Here is a 20,233-nt window from a genome sequence, read left to right as displayed (position 1 = left end):
CACCCAGACGCAGGCAGCGCTGCAGCGACTGTACGCGCAGTGCCGCCAGTTTGTGCCGCCACAGTTTTAAGGCTGCGCGCCCCCCCGCCTCTGCGGCCGCCCTAGGCGGCAGGACCGGCAACCGCCCGGAGCCTCGGCAGGGCCTCGCCGCGACCCCGGGGGCGCAGCTCAGGCCGCTCCCCCGCCCCCGGACACAGCTCGCGACCGCGGTCCGAGGCTGCTCGCCAGCGGCACGGGCACAGGTACCACTCACCCGCCCGGCGAAGCACCTGCGCCTGCGGCCACGGCCGCCCGACACATCACGCTGCTTCTGGCCCCGCCCCAACGTGAGCCCAGCCCCCGCCCCGCCGGGGAAGGCGGGCGCTCTTTGCCGGCGCCTGCGCGCACGCCGTGTGGGACGCCTTGGAGGCGGGGAGAGGCGTTCGGGCGAGCGAGTGCTGTGCGGACCGAGCCCCCAGGGCGGGGGCAGCAGCAGGACCCTTCCGGTACAACCGGACGCTGCTCCGCCAACGGCGCTTTTTGTCGAGTTCCCGCTCTGCGCAGAGCCGGGCGTTAGCTTATTCCGTAGCCGAGCTGCTTGCCGCAGGCTGGGGCCAGGACGCGGCGAGGGGGGGCGCCCGCCCCCGCCGCCCCGGCCAGGGCTGTCGCCCGCTCCTCTGCTTTCGCTACAAACGCTACGGCGATGAACAGCGGCTAAAACTTGGCAAAGAAACTTAGCAGTGGTTCACGTACTTAGTGGCTGAAGAAAGTGGAAGCACACTAAGGAGCTTATAGAAATTTTTAATATGTCGTCTTTAGCTTTTTCCTGGCATTTTAGCTATGTTCTTATGTTAAAGAAGGGGAGAATGATCTCAGAATACTTAATTTCAGAAATGCACATTCTCAGTATTTCTGTTTGCTGGGTCGGGGGAGGAATCTGTGACGAAAGCTAGGAGTGCTACTCCAAAGTGCTGCTCGCTCAGCCAGCAAGAATGAGAACAGTCACTGCTGCTTGCCTCCAGTATGACAACCTCCTGACAACCCCAGGGGGTGAGCTAAGTGAGAGCTGGGTGGGCAGCCTAATTGACACTGCTACCAGCAATGCACTCTATTAACTTTTCGTAACTCTGCTCCTACTTTGTAATCCAAAACTGCATCTTTCACTTGGACGGAGTAGAAGTAGACTCACTGCCCCAAAACAGGACACGTTGGAAAGATGGTTCCAGACAGAGTGCTGGCAGCAGAGAAATTACGCAGTGTTGTCTCAGCCCTTTGACATGGAGTATAAATATCCCATTCTGTACATCTGACATACGAGTCTGCCTTGTGTGTGACATTGTCATACTGTTGCCTGATAACGCAATTGCAACAGAGACCATTTAAGTTCAAATAGTGGGGAAAAACATAATATGACAAAGTAGACACTGAAATAAACTGTCATAGGAAACTGCAGACTCTAAACCCACATCCATGTATTATGGCATAGCTAGAATTGAACACGCCTTAGGTCAGGCTAGACCAGGTTATGGAGAAGGCTCTTTCCAGCTCCATTTCCTGCAATGAGGAAATGTCAGAGGAGCCAAATATGTGCTAGAAAATATGACACCTTGGAGGTTAGGAATACGACAAGAGAATTACAATAGTAAGGTGATGCATCCTTACAGCACTTCCACGTTATTTGCAGTTCACAGAATAAAAAGAATCTCTGGAGTCACCTAATTGAATTATCTCAATAATGTGGAGAACGGAGATGCCAGATCCTTTTCATTTGAGCCACACACCTGGCAACGTGACATCTGGCAAGTTTCTCCAACTAACCCGTTGTTCAATTCAGTTACTGTCACCTCTGAATTAATTTCCTGATTCCACAAATTAGCAGCATGAGAGGACATGTGACATGCTACATGTGACACGCTATGTGTTTTGCTAAAAGCTTTGCAAAGATATTACAGGTACAGTTGAGAAGCTACATCTATCTAAAATCAAAGCTTGTTGCTCTACTGGTACCACCAGCCATATATATCACTGGAATGCACATGTGTTCAGACTGGCTTTCACGGGCAGCCCCAGAATCAGAACCAATGAAAGCAGCAGACACTTGCAGGGAATTCTTTCCAGGCTAATAAACCACGCAAGCCATCGGAAAGCTAAATATGTGAAGTTACCCCATAATCTGCATGTTTTAGATAGGTTGTGGTTTTGTTTTAGTCAGGTGTATTGGGTCTGGCTGAGATGGAGTTAATTTTCCCCACAGCAGCCCTCATAGTGCTGTGCTTTGTACTGGTCACTAGAACAGTGTTGATAACCCACCAGGGTTTTGGCTACTGCTGGGCTGTGCTCGCACAGCATCAAGGCTGTCTCTCCAACATTCCCCACACCAGTAGGCTAGGGGTGGGCAAGATCTTGGGAGGGGACACAGCCAGGACAGCTGGCCCAAACTGGCCAAAGGGATATTCCATACCGTATGATGTCAGCTCAGCAATAAAAGCTAAGAGAAAGGAGGAGGAGTGGGGGGCATTTGTTTTCCGATGTCTGTCTTCCTGAGCAACCGCTACGCCTACTGAAGCCCTGCTTCCCGGGAAGTGGCTGAACATCACCCGCTGATGGGAAGTAGAGAGTAAACCTTCCATTTTCTTTTGCTTCCATGCGTGGCCTTTGCTTTCTGCTATTAAACTGCCTTTATCTTGACGCACGTGTTTGGTTATTTTTTTTTCTTTCCATCCTAATTTCTCCCCCCTGTCCTGCTGAGGAGGGGAGTGATAGAGTGGCTTGGTGGCACCTGGCATCCAGCCAAGGTCAACCCACCACAAAGGCTATCTCCTTTGATATCCTGACTAATTACAAGTTTTTCAGTTTATTTTTGCACTCTTAAGTTTGTAATGAGGAAGAGCAACAAAGCTGCTATACACAGTACACATACAAATGCATTTTGTTAAAGGTAGGCTAGATTTCTCTGATTTTCTTTCCCATTATTGATTTCACTGGTGTCCTTGACATTAGATAGGACAGATTTTTCCATCATGTGAAGAATTTAAGATAAATAATAAATCCTTTGCTAAAAAAATATACTGTCATCCAACAACTTCATGGAATGATTGAGGACCTTTCCTTAGCCTGTGTGATGCAGTGGGGCAGACTACATAATCTAAAGATCACCTTCAACTTCAAAAATAATAAACTTACATCCTGGTCCCAGAGACTGAGCCAGAGGTAAGCTATTGAGGTAAGTTTCAGACTCATAATACATCTACAAATTCTTCCTAAAATAATTGATTATTTTCTTTAGGACTGTTCACAACTCTTGCTGATGTGCCACCTAGAATTTCAGTCTATCATTATCAGTCCAGTTCCTATTTGGAGCCACAAGAGAATGTGTAGGAAAAAACATATTCAGGTCTGGTTCTTCAGAGAGAGGGAAAAAAAAAAGTCAGGAAGGAAGCTGTCTTGACAAACAACTAAAAATCAATTATATTTCAGAGGATCAGACATGTACAATTACTTTTCTTTGTGTGACACTATTGCTAATGTGATCAAACAGCGATTAAAACATGAAAATTTCAACTGAATATCTGTATTTGAAAAGATAGAAAAATAAGAAATAAAAACTGTCACAGAGGCACGGTTGTCATGTAGCAAGGGCAGCTTAAAGGTGACTGGCAGACATGTCTACTCATAAAGTAATAATTCAGGCCACCTGGGAAGGCTCCTGTATTTTAAATATTAGTTCCATGTAGAAAAATCAGGTGCTTCTCCAACAGGAAGATGCCAAAACGCTTGGATTGAACTTCGCTCCTCTCTCCATACTGCTTGGTTTCTGGGAGCACGGAATGTTCATTTTAACGTTCTCCTCCTTGTTCCTCATTAATGCAACGTCTTGATCCCTCTATCTCTCAAGTGTTTCACTGCAGTGAGGTTCACAGATGGTACATACGGAGAACAGGGGCATGAGAGGTCACAGGAGAGAGTCATGTGGCTTAATCCGAGAACAGAAGGCACATAGATATCGTAGGCACAGTATAAGAACCTGAGGAGAAAAGTCTCTGATCTGGATCATATTCTGAATGTATCAATTCACTTAACTAACTTTAGGTATAGGCCCAGTCTATCTGACTTTTCAAAAGCAGAGAATACTAGATATTACTAGAATCAAGAAAAAACAGACAGCCAGATCACCTTGATAACTTCTTTCCAAATTCAGTGCCACCTTGAATGGGTAAAAGATGTCAAATGGGAGTTTCCAGTGCATTTGTGGCTGGCCTCGTGGAGGTTCTGGCCATTCTGTCATGTCAGTGAAGGTAACAACAGTTGTCAAAGGTACTGTGCTTGTGCTTAAGAACTGTAACAAGAAGGAAAGCACAAAGAGTTTAGCAAACGTTGTATAAAAGATGCATCTCTATTTGCTAATGGAGACTGTAGATGACTGGCATGCAAGATGTCTGTAGGATGGTAGGAGTTAAGTGTTCCAGATATATTTTTTAGTGGAGTAACTCCTCTTTCCCAAAATTGATACTTAGCAGGTAAATCAAGGGCACAGGTCTCAGGAAAGATCAGTAGCTACTGTGCATCATATGTTGCAGATCTCCAGAACGGAAGCAGTGATTCAAGCTCTGCTAGAGTAAGCTTTCTATTCAGAGGAAACACATATCAACTAGCTGGTAGTAAGAGCAGAAGCAAAGCTAGCTTTGTTTTTTATAAAATGGTATCTTTTATGGAAGATAAGATCACCTGGCCCTTTGAACAGGTGATTGCTGCCAGAAACAGACAGGACTGCCACAAGATTTTAACCTTTCAATAAAATACCAATAAAATAAAGCAGGGACCCAATACAACAATGAATTTATTTCTCACATTTTAGGATATTGTTTCAGAAAGGAGACAGATTGGTAGGTCTGTTGGTAAAGAAGGCACAGGGACTGAACTTCTAAGGCCTCAGTTCCTTTCTGTTTCAACAGAGTGCTGTAAGAAAGACAACTAATACACTTGCTCCTTGAGCTATGTGGAGTTTTATGGCTAGCTTGGGCTCATTTAAATTTTAAATTTAAATTTAAAATTTAATGAACAATGCATTGGGCAGAGTCCTACCGCAATACATGGTTCTACATGGAGTCTGCAAAGATGCCTCATGAGCAGATTCCTTATATACACTTGCACCTGCACCAATCTCAAAAGTGTCCGCATGGGGAACCTCATGGTCCATCCCCCAGCCCAGCTTTGCTGCCCAAAGGTGGCCCCTGAGCACTCCCATTCCAGGATGGCTACAAGGCAATGCTGAGACTGCTTCTTATCACCAAGGGAAACTTCACTCCCTTGCAAGGAGTCTGTCTCCTGCATTCCTGCTTCCAGCCAGTTTAACCCCTTCTTGCAGCTGGGCTGCCTTGGCCTCCGTGCTAGATCATTCCTCAGTCACAAATTACCACTGCTGAGTAGCTACAATCACAACTTCCCCTTCACTCATGATGGACGTAAGTTCTCCTATCAATGAGTAAACACACAGTAGGCACAATCGCCTTAGTCAACAAGAAGCCTCAAAATAATTCTGGCTTTGTGTCCGGACCTTCAAAATCTGCCTTAAAATCAGAGAGATTAGTGGGGAGAAAAAAACATGCACAACTCCTCCTCAACAGCTGGGAGAAGGCAGCCACAAGCAACTTCCAGCATGCTCCTGTACAGCTCTACATCATTTAAGAATGTCTTGCATTTTCATGAAGTCCAAATACAAGTGACCAGATATTGTGGATGGGTGTAGAACCTGGGATGTCTTTCCTGGGTTCTGTGTTTCTGGTCAGTCACTAAGGCAACTCCCAACTAGTGACACAGTGTGGTCTAATGGAAAAGGTTTTCTCTTAAGGAACAGATAATTCCCAGATAGAGAATGTGTAGGCTAAAACTGGGAAGTGACATAATTTAAAACTAAAGCAATATACAGCACACATTGGTATGTTTACAAATGGCTGCAATTCTTAACTGCTGGGTACAGTACTGACTGGTAGCTTTGTTAAAATGCCTTTACTAACAACCCTAATTTGTGGATTGCCACTGATGAAGTCGGTACTGATTTTAATGGTGTGTTTCTTTCTTGCTGCTAGAAACTTGCTTTCTTATCATTTGCTTTGCAATATACCTTACAGCTCTAAAGTAATTAGCGTCAGTTGCTCATACTGATGAAATCCGAATCTCATAGTTCTTGATTGGCTAATCCTTACTGAGGGATATGCACCCTGCACTTTTACTAGGAATGTAAAGTCTGCCTCCTCAGACAGAAGTTTTGTTAATGGAGCCGTGTAACAGCTCAGGTTTAGAAAATATCTTTGAGCGGTGGCGGTGTCAGTTTGCCTCAGGGCAACACGTGTTTTACAAGGTGAACATTTTCCTATCATGTCCTTTTCACGTATGTTGCAAGAAGGGAGGACAAAGAGGTACCATGAGACACATCCAAGCAATGGATGTAAAGTCTCATTTACATTGAGTCTGAAGTTCAAAGAGTAATAACAGATCAGACAGACACTTGCCATGTCATACCTCACTGCCATGAGAACGCCATGGGCAGGTGTCAGCTGCTCCCCCTGAAGCCCTTGCAGAGAAGTATAAGACTTGAAATACATCTGCTGCCCAAAAGACTTTGTGATGTCAGGAATCCAGCCTTGCACCAAAATGGGATCCACTGACACACGCTTGAAAAAGACTATTAATTCTCATTTGCGGACCTGTTAGCTCCAGCTTCCTGCTGACATCACAGAATCAGAGAATAGTTTGGGTTGGAAGAGACCTTTAAACATCATCTAGTCCAACCCCTCTGCAATGAGCAGGGACATCTTCAACTAGATCAGGTTGCTCAGAGCCCCGTCCAACCTGACCTTGAATGTTTCCATCACGTCATCTTCTTTTAGAAACCTGCTTTCTGGCTTACAACCTTTCCCCCTAATTCTTCAAATGTGCTGCCATCAGCATTAGTCTCTTCCTCAGCTACCTGTTGGTGATTTCAGAATGCCTAGAGGAATAGAAATATCTTCTTGCACAGACTATCAGCATGCTGTCGAGTCTGTGAAATAGAAATCAACTCAAATTCCGTATCAAGGCTTTAAGAGACAACTAGATAAACATGTAGTTATTGAATGTTTGTAACTAAAACTTTATACTGAGCATAATTAAAAGTTTAAAGTTTGAGTCCTTAAGTGGTAGAAGTTGGTTTGAAGTTGGAAAGAAGGTACGTTTTCCAGGTGTACAACTGATTGAGGACATAACTGCTAAGACCATAAAACCACCTTCCTCTATGGAGCTGTTAAATACAAATTGTTGCCATTGCAGCCAGACCACTGCTAAAGTTCAGTAAATCTCAACTCAGTAATATCAAGACCATTTGATTCCTTGGTTCTTAAATAACCCGTGAACCCCATTTAATCGCCTCTGTGTATGAGGAAGGGTTTTTAAATTCCATACCTTCAGAGGGTGACACTGATAAAAGTACCGTGCACCCAGTATTTGAGCTTGTGGGTTGGACAGGAGGCCCACCTTAGTCCACAATATCTGCATCTCCAGGGTCACAGGAACCATGCAACAGGAAGTGCAATTCACAGCCTGAAAATAAAATGTACCCCAAACATCTGAATATAGTATTTTAAAGGTGAAAAAGGACCATCATGGTCAAAGTCTAATATTTTGGATAGTACAGGTCACAGAACCTGAATCAGTCACTTCAGCACTAACCCTGTAACTTGTGGTCAGGTCACCCACCCATTTTACAGCTATATCCATCTTATTGTCATCTCATTTCCAAACAGAATTTGTCTCAGCTCTACCACTTGTATTTTGCATTCTACTAGGCCATCTCCTGCCAGATTAATAATTATTAAAATAGAATTTCCCTCCTCCGTAAGTATTTGGATGGCAAACTTTTACCCTTATTAGGTAACATATAAATATCCTCAGAAACTGGAAAAATCAGAAAGGACGATAATAATAAAAGCATCAAATTAATAGGAAGTAACCAGATAGTATTAGTTCTAGAAGGCTGTCAGAAGGTAATACAACACTGGATTCAGTATTAAACTCTTTCTGCCCATTTAAATAGCAGGAACGGGATTCAAGAGATATTAAATCTGTCAGGGTTTTTTTGTTTAGTTTAGTAAGTAACCTAATAATATGAACCATAAGAGTGACTGCTTACAGGCATTAAGGCCCCTGAGAGTCAGTGGATCATCACACAAAGAAAGTAAGCCCAGATGAACAGATGTTTCTTTTTGCCCCGTGCCCACGCTTCCCCAAGGCAATACAAAGATATGAAAGGAAAAATATTCACAGCTGGTCTTTTTGCATTTGTATTACCTGCACACTGCAGTTCTGAATCAGAATGGTCGTCCATGCTTCTGCCTGGGTTGAATGAGCACTGCCAGTTATAGCAAGGTCCTCTGCTCTGCTCATCCCCTGAAGAGCCTTGTATAACTTCTGTTGGATGTAACTACAGTTACTTTCTTCCAGTATTGGGGATAGGCTGGAAACAAGAAAATAACAACTTTGACAAAGTGATTTCTGGAACAGAAAAAAAAACCCCTTCTATCAACACCCTTCCTTTGTAATGAGTATTTCTTCTGCTCTTGTAATGAGTCAACAGAATCGTTATGGAAGTATTGGTGTTAAATGGATGCAGTTTCAATCCTTTCTGCAATGAGAAGGGAGAAGAAAAGCATGGAAGGGTAATGCATGATAAGGAAAAACGGACAGCTCTTTAGCCATCTTATCACATCAGTGGTCGTATACCTGCCCTGTCACCAGCAAAAGAATCATCAAAACAATCACTTTTTAAGGTTCCATTATAAGTCACTTCTCAAATACAAACTCTACTCTTGTTGTTGCCAGACAACCTCAAAATGTCCCAGAAGACCTTCACAGTGTTCAGATTGTTCTAGAGGTCCACCATCTCTCTGATATTCAAGTCCTCTTAGGAGTATACAACACATCCGTAGAGACCCATTGGTGACCTCAGGGAAGGACCTAGGCTCCACAGCAGTGTGTGAGAGACTATGGAAGAACGTGCTAAGTGAGTCCACACCTTCTACATGTGCCAGGAAGGGTGACTGCAGAGTGTGTTGTTACCTGAGCTTGCAGCCTGACCTCATATTTCTTCCAAATTGTACTGTGTGTCTGAGGAACTGCGAGCAACTTCCATCACTTTCGCTCTGTAAAATGCTCATCTGACAGAATGCACATCAGGAAGCCAAACAAAAGCGTAAACAGACAATACAGGACACCCAACTTGTATTTAACAATCCTCTTACCCCATGTTCCTCCTTATCCCTATCACAGGACTACAATTCAGTTGTGACCGTAAGACTTGCTGATGGCTGCAATGTAATACTGAGGTATGCCTTTACAGGCAAAGCTAGAATCTCAAAAGTCCAGACAGTAGAGTACCAGAAGTCAATAAACTCAGTGATAAACAAAACTCGATAGCAGAAAAAGGATACGTGCTGCATGGCACCATTGTTTGCAATCAACAGTGGTGCTCCAGTGATATAGCCAGGGTTTCCACTTCTAGGCAACGTATGAGGAAGAGTCCTGGTCTACAAAGAGGCAAAGGGAAAAAAGAAGGGAAGAGGAAAACATTGGCACTAATGAGATCCATTCATCTCAGAAGATCAAATTTACATTCTCAAAAATGTAAATGTAACCCATTTTTGAATGACTGAATATTATGCACTACTAAAACCTTCATTATTTGTTTCCAAATCTTCTTTCTTACCTGGCAAGTTCATCTGTAGTCCAGGGGGTAAAAACCTGTATATCAGTACCCTGAAATGTGAATACTACCAGGACAGTTCTTGAGATAATGAATTCCTATTGCTCAGCATTTGTCTCTAAGGAAGTGAATATATCAGTCTGGGCAATTCTACAGATCATCTGCAGAACAAACTCTGCCTTGACCTCAATTCTGAGTGGCAGATTCCACTTCTAAATTGTTTTATAGGAAGAGCCTCTAGGGATAACTTCAACAAGGTTGCACTGCACGCTTATCAACCCCAACGTCACCACCTGCCCCACTTTACATTGCCTCTATGGGGCAAGGTTTCTAAGAACTTCAAAACACATTAGTATTTCCCAGATTTCCACCCCCTCCAAAATAACTTGTTTTCTTGCTTGCAAAAAACTCGTTTTTTTCTTGCAAAGTTAAATAAGCACCTGGACTAAATGTAGCAACCTTGTTCACAAACACTGAACACCTCAGATATAACCTTTTCCTTTGCAAGACCATGCTGGTGACCCTGATCTCATCCTCTCTCCTTCTACCCCCACCAACAAAAACCAAATCAAAACAACAGCAAAAAATAGTCAGACAAAAATAATCAGCCCCTTCAAACTTGTGGAGTGCAGGAATGCATGCTTGCACCGAGCTTGAATTTTTCTACTAATGTGGTTTACTTGAGACCAGAGCAGTGTCCCCTTCTTCGTTTGACCACCAGCTGTGCCCCAGGGTCCTGGTACTACCATACCACAGTGACACGGCTCTAATCTTTTCACATCTCATCTGTACAAAAGCGGGTCACAAACTACAAACTTGGCAAGAGCCAGGGAGGATACCGGCACTGACCCAGAACTGCAGTGTGAAGCGCTGCTGCAGAGAGGATCCCAAGTTCCCAGAGATGTTGCTCACTTTGAACCGGACAGAAACACTCTGAATCCCATGTGTGCCACTGAATTCTATCTCGTAGATCACCTGAAAGTCCAATTCAGAGAAGAATCAGAGGCAGAGGCAGGCAATAGGGCAATGACTTTAAGCTAGCGCTGAGCTGCCCAAAGGAAAGAAGATTCAGGTACCTCAGAGACAACGCTGTTACATGTGTTGTCTTTCATGTGGGGAGCTCCAGGCGGTGCGACTGCAGTGACCTTTACCTGCAGACAGTAAGCATATTAACGACTAGCAATTCTTCAAGAGCAGCGCGCCTTTCTTACTCTTTTCCGCTGCTTTTCCACCCAGGTCCGATTTACCTTCCTGCTCCAGCTGTGATTTGTGGACACATCACCCTGCTCCAGATGCCCATTTTTTTCTAAGAAAACAAGCTGCCTCCCCGACCCCACCCCTATCTACACCTGTTCATTTAAAAGTACATATTTCCTTATATCCCTATTTTTATTTCTACAATGTCACACTTTTGTCCAAAAAATCTTGTCTCAGACACAGAACATTCCCATTCTCCCAAGTTCCTAACCCGTGGGCATTACTATGAATGCCCAAGATTCCAGATATGTTTTATTTCAGAAGCAGAAATTATTTGCATCGGAAATAGGGACTGACCTTAATGGACTGCACAATGGTGTCATTAATTGGGACCTGAGGAAAACAAACCAACATACAACACCAAAAAAACAACCAATTTGCTGGGTTTGCAAGTGCCTAAAGTTAGGAATCCATCACTAAACAGAGCCTACATATTATATTGACAAAAATTACTTTGTTTATTCCAGATGTGTAAAACTTGTCATCAATTTATGATCCAGAAATCACTGACATAATCCGCAGAAAGCATTCTTAGAACATCAGAAGACAAATTTTACTCTTGGCCCCACTTATGACCTGCCGAATGCAGATACTTCATCATCTTTGAACGATTCCTGGAGCTCCCCCTTCTGGGAATCAAGTAATTAGAAACTTCAGCTTCCGTTTAAGGAAAAATTAAATTTTGGCCACAGTGACAAAGCAAGCCTGGAAAACATGAGTTAAATCTAATCAGTAGAAGACTCTCTACTACAGTTATGTAGATTTAGATTTCCAATATAAGGGTAAACTGAGTCATAAGCCTTAATAAGGTGTTAATGTTTACACTGCCCTTTTATCTTGGAACACCAGAGAAACTCTAGAAGATGAGGAGATATTTTCATGTTAACACTCAGTAAGACCAGCATGATGAACCCTGAACAATGAATCGGTGATTTTGAAATGTTTGTCAGGATAAATAATGGAGAAATTTATATGGAATTCAATATATGAATGTAAATAAAGCTAATATTGATAACTGGCCTTCAGTGTGATTTTAGAGATAACATACTGCATAAAACAAATCCTTATTCTTTACTAAGAACATGCATTGCTTGCTTGATCAAGTTCATGGAACAGACAGAAACACTTTGATAAACAGTCTGTTTAAAATGCGAGAGAGTTCTAGTTAAACCATTAAAACTATGAAGTATCAATGAAGTACCTGTTTAAATGCATTAAGAATTTGCTAATAACTGAAATTTATTGGAAAGTAGTTTGAATTGAGAGATTGTCACAAATCATGACATTTCTAACAGAACTTCCAGCAAGAAGGCCATAACAATTGGGAGATCAGAGATGACATACCAGATGACCTGTAGCTTTCCAGTCAGCTGAAGTTGCAACGGAAAGTCAAGCAAACAAGATGTTGAGCAAAAGGAAGAAATATGACATGCACCTTTAGCACAGTGAAGTCACGGTAGTAGGAGGCAGCATTGAGGGCAGGGTCAGTAATGCAGCTCTTGCTCAAGCTGGCAAAAATCCGAGTACAGCTTGTGCTTTTACTGTCCAGGAAGCCTGAGTTAAGACATGACAACAGATAAAACAGAAGCAAACCACCCTAGGAAATTCTTCCCCCTTTACTAACCAGCAGGATTTCCATCAACACAAAGTCCACTGGCTCCCATTTTTACTGGCTGTCTAAGCGTGCTCAGTACAGATGATGTATCAAAGTAGATTAGGATTGGATCACCAGCCTGAAAAGACAATTTGGAGAAGTCACAGACAAAATGACTGTGGAATACTAAGGCCAAGTGCAAGGTGATGACATCATCAGGGCACAGAGGCAAATTTATACTTCTCCTTAGTGTACACCCAGCTTTGTCTAAAGGGTTGTCCAAACTTTTAAATACAAGAAAACTAATCAGAAACTTTTTACACAATAAGGAATGAAAAGAACTGAGAGATAATATGGATTATAGGTAGAAAAATAAGAATCTTTCAATCTGTTCTTATTACAGACAGCTTTAGTAAAAGTGTATCTGCAAACTGATTGCTAGTTTCTTTCAACTCACCCGATAAAAGGCAGAGAATGGCGGCTGGACTTGTGATGGTGCTAAGAAAGAGTGTTTGCCATACTTCTCTGAGAACTTCCAAAAATCAGATTCTTTGATACCCTGTGGCTGTTGGAAATAGTTCAGCTTTGCTAAAGGTTGAAAAGAGAAAAAAAAATATCCACCAGTATCAAATTACTAGAAAAGACAGATCGAAGAAAAAGTAATATTGTCCCAACATTTTTAAAAGGAACAACTTTGGTAACTGTAAGCTAGATAGTGCCTTATCCCATTAACCCACAGTTACACTGCTAACAGGCTAATATGAGCTATGAACAGGATGATATAATGAGTACTAGTTTGTACTGTTTCATGGGAAATAGGTGTTAATACACAAATGTGAGTTTCCAAAAAGCATGAAAACTGCTTAAGACAGCTGCCTTAGTATGTGCTGTAATCTCTGTAAGATGCCCAAATTAGACACACGTGACATTTTAATGACAAAACACTACCAATATGTGAGTTCACTAAAAACAGCATTAAATGGATTAAAAATAATTAAGGTTAGTAAAACTCAAAGTAAGTATGAATAGGGAATAGGCATCCTAAACCCCCCAAACTTTCTATTGGTATCCCACAGTGATGCCCTCCTGACCCAGTGGTATTCAGTATGGTTACAATGTTCCAAAGTATTAAATTATTACTGCTTAAATTATTCAGGACATACTTATATAGACTCATCCTAATGGACTTGTTCGAACAATAAACTTTTTAATACATCCAAATGAAATGTCTTACAAGGTTTGAGGATTCTACAGATCATACCTACAATGGGATTGAGTGGCAGTATCCTTGATTACAGTACTACCAAAAAGAATTTAGGTAGTCTAGATGGTTGTGGGCGGGGGGTGAAGAGAAAAAAAAAAAAACTTAAGCTCTCAATGTAATTCTTCTGTTCACGGGCAGAGCAGATCCTCAGATGTACAGAGCAGCAAGCAGAAATGAAAGTTTTTTTGTATCTAAATACAGCATTAGTCAAGCAGCCAACTAAATCTTTTAAGGAGATAAAGGCTGAAGGAGTATTGCGATCCCACAAGGTTCACAAAAATAGGTGAATAGAGCAGCTTTCATATCATTCACTTGAGGGTGTAAGCATTAGACTGAAAAAAAAAACCATTAGTGGTTGTGCTACTCACAACCATTTCTTTTCTTTGGAATGCAGTTCTTTTCTATTGTCAAAGCAGAATACTTGCTAACGCAGACTAAATGACATTACATAATGCAAAATATACCTGAAAACTGGAAGAAAAGGCCTTCTGCAGCAAAAATTAAGATATTCAAATGGCTTAAGTTTTCAAGGAAAAGACATATATAACTTATTCGTAGTGTAGTTTGCTCAAGAAAGCACGCTAGCTTCTAAAGGCTATTTAATCTTGTAGAAAAACGCAAAAAAGAATTTCAGACAATCTAATTTATCTGAAACAAGACAAACTTTAAAAAATAAAGAAATAAAAAAAAACAAAACAGGAGACAGGCTTGGGTGTAATGATTCCTGTAAATTTAAAATGCATTCATACTAGTTCTTCCCCTGATTTAGAAGCAGAAATACCAGCAATATTCTCCTAACACCTGCAAAGACTAAAGACAAAGTTGTTACCTTGAGGAGCTAGTATGTGAAACAGGAATACTTTTAAATGTACTTTAAGTATTTTGAAAATATCCAATACTTCCAACTGTCCCTGAGAACTGATTTCTTCCTTTTAATGAATTAATTGTCAGTTGGATCAGTTAAGACTGCCTGACCGAGCCAGCTACATAATTGCTAGACAGAAGGAACTGTTAGGGTTCTGGTGAGCAGTCACACTGCTCCATTTAGTATCAATACAGTCTAAAATCAGTTTAAGACATATGTGAAACTCCACCCTTAGCACGAGACAGTGAAAAGGCGGTACTGAGAAAAGTTGCAAAAGGAAGAGCGAGCCACAGAGGAGAGCACAAAAGAAAGAGATGATAGGGTGTGATGAGCTATTGAGGTTAGAGGAATGCCAGAGTTGTGACCAGCTGTCAGATGGAGAACAACAGTATGAAAAAGTAGAAAAATAAAGCAATTGAAGGATGGCAATAGTCAGAAAAATAGGCAAGAAAGATGACTGGGCAAAGCAAAGGATGGCTTACACTTCAGAGAATACAACTGAAATAGAGTACTGCAGTCAGGAAAAAATGAGGACAGTCATGGAAAGAGCCATTACTGCCAAGCAGAGGAAGAAAAAACTTTCAGAAGTATAATAAAGAAGTATTAGTAAAACTTGAACACTTCTCTGGTATCTGCTAGCAATGGTTTCAACAAGGTAAAGTCAATTTGTGCATCACAGTCTCTTTGTTACTGGCCACGATAATTCATTAGGTTCAGAGGCTGCGCACTTGCTCTTTTCCAGGAGGCCCTCTGGAGCAGGCTTGATTACATTTGTGCCAGCGGTAGCTCATAGAATCACAGAATCACAGAATTGTTAAGGTTGAAAAAGACCTTTAAGATCATCAAGTCCAACCGTCAACCCAACACCACCATGCCCACTAAACCATGTCCTGAAGTGCCACGTCTACACGTTTTTTGAATACTTCCAGTGATGGTGACTCCACCACCTCCCTGGGCAGCCTGTTCCAATAATGGAACCATCCTGAATTTCATGTCACCATCCATCCTGGAAAGGCTTCTTCCACAATCACTTGATGTGAATATAAGTGTTTCTGTATTTCCTTGTGGAAGGCCAAAGGAGAGAAGGCTGTTGCTACCAGAAAACTTTATCATCCTTCAGGTGATCCCAAATAAAGTCCTTCCCAGGTGTTCTTCTAACAACAAACCCAGGAAAGGAAAAGGTCACGTGTGCAATGAATTCTGTCATTCCCAGGTGTGCTGCACCTAACGTACATGGGCAATCAAATGTCTAGGGCTTGTTCGGTGGGCCTAATGATGTGACAGATATGGGGCCCAAATACTAAATGGCCAGAAAAATCTGGTGCAATCAGTCTGGATGCAGATGACCCTTCCTTTGGAGGCGATTACAAATTCTGAATCCTTCTAATCCTGTTTTTATGATACCGTGGGCAGTGTGGGAAGAGGATAAAATGCAGCTAGTTCCAAGTTCCAGGCTGCAATACCCAGAAGCCTGATGTCACATTCAGCTGGGGTTAAGCCCTCACCAAAATTCACCTTGACTCCGAGACCTACTGACAACTGGAACGGATGAAGTTGTAGCACTACTACCTATCGTACTGCGTCCTGTGAGGCTCTCATTGTTTCTTTGCTCTTCCCTGTGTGCCAAAGATTCAGGCAACACCTGTGAAGAGCTGAAAGCAGGACTAAGTAACAGGAAGCTGACCCTGTTTTGACTAGTTGTTGGACCAAGTAACCTCCTGAGCCCCTCCCAACCTAAAATGTTCTATGATTTAGGTCAGAAGTAGATGGGACTGTGAGCAAAAACTCCCAGGCAAAAGACTCAAAAGAGAAAACAGTAAGTGTTCAAATGTGAGATCCTAGTGAATTGCAATGAATGCCAGAGAGTTGGACATCAAATCAGTCACATGAAGTACAATGTGGAAAGTAGAAAGTGAAAAAAAGTGATAATGGCATACCCTATGAGGGTATACAATTATTAGAGAAAAATCATTGCCAGCAGAAAAGGAAGTGTGAAAATAAGCATATGAAATAAAGAATCCAAGATATGAACAGAAAGCACTTTCTGAAAAGGACAACAGTGGTGTATTTCAAACATGAACACTTATTTGCTGCTCTAAGTGTAGCAAACTCAGTAAGGTATCTCAGATACAGATAGGCAATTGATAAAGGCCTATTTGTGTTTAGCCAGAGACCCTACCCTTAAACTAAGTGCAATGATTTTTTTTTATTTATTTGTCTTTGGTATTGGGACCCTGATTCACTATGGTCTCTCTGGAACTGTAACAGCCCAAATAATCAGCAGCAATTGTAACATGTAAGTTTAAAAAAAGATTCACTAAGCAGAGGTAATCTATGAATTAAACATGTGGAAAGAAAGGTTACTTACAGTCGTTCAGCTGCACACAGAACAGCAGATCATGTCCACCAGGGACAGCAACGGTATCAGTAGGATAAGGGGTGTTACTTCTGAATATGAGTGATTTTTCCACACACACTGGGCTCCCAAACCTGCAATGACAATCGTCCCCCCGGCAAATTGTTAAAGAGGCTATTCTTGCATAATTTCATTTTTTACATTACTAAACGCCAGCAACAGAACAGTATTATTTTTCATCAGCTTACATGAGTTATTGTACAATTTGCATTGATAATCAATTACAGAAAGCCTCTCTCATCATCGTAGTAACTTTGTGGTTACTCCATTTGTATATTTCTCCATTAGTATATTTAGAAATCACTCTGAAATTCCCTGGAACAAAAGGTGGTAAAGAAATTCAGCATCTGTGTATGACAGCTCCTCTCAGTCCTCCTCACAACCGTAATCTGCAAAGACAGGGCTCACCCACAGATAGTACTCTCCAAACAGCTGAAACCGGCTTCCTCACCGGCAGTACCTCGCAGGCGGTAACTGCTTTCCCGTCCCCCTGGTGCGGATGAAAGCTCTCCCTCCCTAAGGTAAGGCCGCCTGGTTCCCACCGCCAGCAGCCCCAGCACAGAGGAACCAAGCCCTGCTTTACCTGGGCCATAAAGATGCCGGCACGGGAAGCCCTTCCAAGCCCTCCACTCTGTCGGGCCCTGTCTCCCGTGCCCGAGAGGCGCGGCAAACACGGCAGCGGCACTAAGGCGGCTGAACGGCCGTTCCCGCTGGGTGCCCGGTGCCCGCCTCTCGGCCCGCCTTGGCCCACGCGCGGCAGCGCCCGCAGCGGTCAGAGCCCGTCCCACGCCCACCCCCTGCCCACCTGCTGCCGCCGGAGAGGCGGGACGAGGCGGCGGCGCCGGGCGGTAAGTGACGGGCGGGGAAGCCGCCGCCAGCGGCGGGGCGGTGGCATGCGGCGCGGGCAGCCCGCGGGGCGCGGCGGCGGAGCGGAGGAGCGGGACCGCCGCGACGGGGCCCGGCGGCGGCCATCTGGGCGCCGGCCCGGCCCGCGCGGGAGGCGGGGGCTCGGCGCGAGACCGCTTCCTCGCTCCGGGGAGCAGCCCGACGCGTGGCCCCTGCGGCGAGCTCAGCGGCGGCGGTGGCCCCAGGCGGGGTGCCGAGGCCACAGGCGGCCAGCCGCGCCAGCAGCAGCAGGACCGGCAGCAGCCCCCGGGCCCGGGACATGGCGTTACCTCGTCGCTAAGACGCGCAACCCGTCACCCCTCCGGACGAGCGGGGAGGCGAGACGCATGCGCGGCCGGCGTCTACGCCCGCCTCCGGGCCGGGGGTGGCCGGCGGGGGTGCGGGCCGGGCCGGGCCTCGGTTTGCTGGGCTGCTCGTTCCGCGGCTCTCGGCGGAAGAGCTTGAGGTCGTCCGAGGAGCCTGCCGGGAAGCCGGGGAGGTCTCCGCTGGGGGACCCTGCGGGGGAGGAGCGTGAGCGGCGGCGCCCGGGTGCGCAGTGAGGCCTCTCGGCGGCGGTGGTCCCCCCCCGGCGGGCAGCTGGCTCTCTCGCTCTCAGCAGGGACGGACGCGGCCCCGGGGGGGGTGTGTGTGTGTGTGCGCGTGCGTCATCATCATCATCAGGAAGCTCAGGAGACTCTATTTCTCCATTTTTTCGTTATAGAGACGTTGACAGTGAAATAAGCTCACAACCGGATTGTACTAGTCGGTGTTACTGTTGCCGTCGATTCCGCCGAGCTGGGGATTTGCCCCAGAAAATCCTGTGATTTGTCGCAGGCGTTCCACGCCCGGAACAAGCCCTTTAACCGTCCCTGCAAGTGACAGAACCGGCGCAGGCGCTTCGTTTCTGAGCTGGGGAGGGGGGTGTGGGCAGGATGGTTTGTCCTGAGCTTTTTGTTCCGAGGCCCTGGTGGTGCGCTGGCCTGCAGCGTATCTCCTAAAGGATGGCAGGTTAACTCCTGCTTTGGGTTTCCTGGCAGCCCTGGGTGGTGCGTCAGTCTCCAGAGGCACTGTACGTGGAGGCATACTGGCCTTACAGCGGTACGGCGTGGAGCTGCCTCCTCGCAAACTCACCCCAGCAAGGGATGTAGGGAAGCAGCAATGGAAAGAGGCGGGTATTAGGAAGCAGACAAGTGATGGTATGGCCCTGTAATGCTAACCCACATGCACGTACACCTTCGAAAGCTAAATGGCATGCTTACTGGACACTTAATGTTTTAAATATGTTGTTTCATAGCAAATCTTGCTATGTTACTTCTCTGGTAGAATTAAATATTCTGCTATAGTTATACAGTGCTTAATTTGTTGGGTTTTGCTTTTCTAAAGTACATGTTTAAAAGAGCTAATTTCAGATAACTGTAGATACCATATGTTAAAAGATACTGGAAATTATCAAATGGTAAGGTGTTAATATTGTGGCATAAAGATTGCTGTGGAGTAATCGCTGAGGGGCAATTTGGGAAATTTACACTCTAAGAACAGCATCGAGACCGAGTGGAACATAGCTAATGTACAGTGAGTTTGTACCATGATAATTCCCTAGGCAACCCTGAACGTTGGCAGCATCAGGGAAACTTGGTATGCTGACCCTGGGAGAAATTGCATGGAGGGTGGAGTGGAGTAGAAACGTCGCGGCCACACTCTGTGAACAAGGGAAACTAAAGGTACTCAGTGTGTACATTAAATCAGCTGCACATGCGATACCCTGCGTCAGTGACCTGTCAACTTTGATGAAATGCTATACTTGGAGTGAACTTTGCTTATTATAATATCATTATAATACTAAAACGCACACCCCTCTCAAAAGTTACCCACCTCCCAAGGTGCGACCACCCCTCAATGAGCATGCACACTGAATTTTTCCTAGTCTGTACCTTTAAACGCAAAGCGAGAGAATTTTTGACCAATCTCGATAAACGTACATATGACTAGAGTCACTCAAGCTCCACTTGCAAAGTAAAACACTATAAAATAGTGTGAAAAGAGCTGGATGTCAGGGAAGACACCATCACTCCTGACCTTTACGCTCCGCCAATGGGCTGACCCTCTCTTCCCACCCATTGGGACGCCTTTGGATAAGATTCGAACACTTGGCTATCCCAAGTGGATCCCTGGGAACTTTAGGAATCTCTAGAGTTGTTTCATCACCCCACGCGTGTGTAACCCAACTGTAATTGATTTAG

At 44.3% G+C, this 20,233-nt stretch overlaps 1 protein-coding gene across 1 annotated transcript; it reads right to left on the bottom strand.

Annotated features, from left to right (window-relative positions):
• Nucleotides 1-4,093: 4,093 nt before the first annotated feature.
• Nucleotides 4,094-18,275, bottom strand: LOC309407101 (tectonic-3-like; the record flags this gene model as incomplete). Its single annotated transcript, XM_082002542.1, has 13 exons — nt 4,094-4,315; nt 7,417-7,554; nt 8,302-8,467; nt 9,070-9,167; nt 9,441-9,536; nt 10,562-10,687; nt 10,789-10,863; nt 11,267-11,302; nt 12,405-12,523; nt 12,594-12,702; nt 13,021-13,151; nt 17,061-17,222; nt 17,903-18,275. 13 exons carry the CDS (start codon nt 18,273-18,275, stop codon nt 4,094-4,096), a joined length of 1,851 nt encoding a protein of 616 aa, XP_081858668.1.
• Between the last annotated feature and the right edge of the window lie 1,958 nt (nt 18,276-20,233).

The sequence above is a fragment of the Phaethon aethereus genome (genome assembly GCF_964289735.1).
Source record: "Phaethon aethereus genome assembly, chromosome: 7".
Classification (NCBI taxonomy): Eukaryota; Metazoa; Chordata; class Aves; order Phaethontiformes; family Phaethontidae; genus Phaethon; species Phaethon aethereus.
Note: the sequence above shows the minus strand (reverse complement) of the source record. Positions and strands in the feature narration are given on the sequence as shown.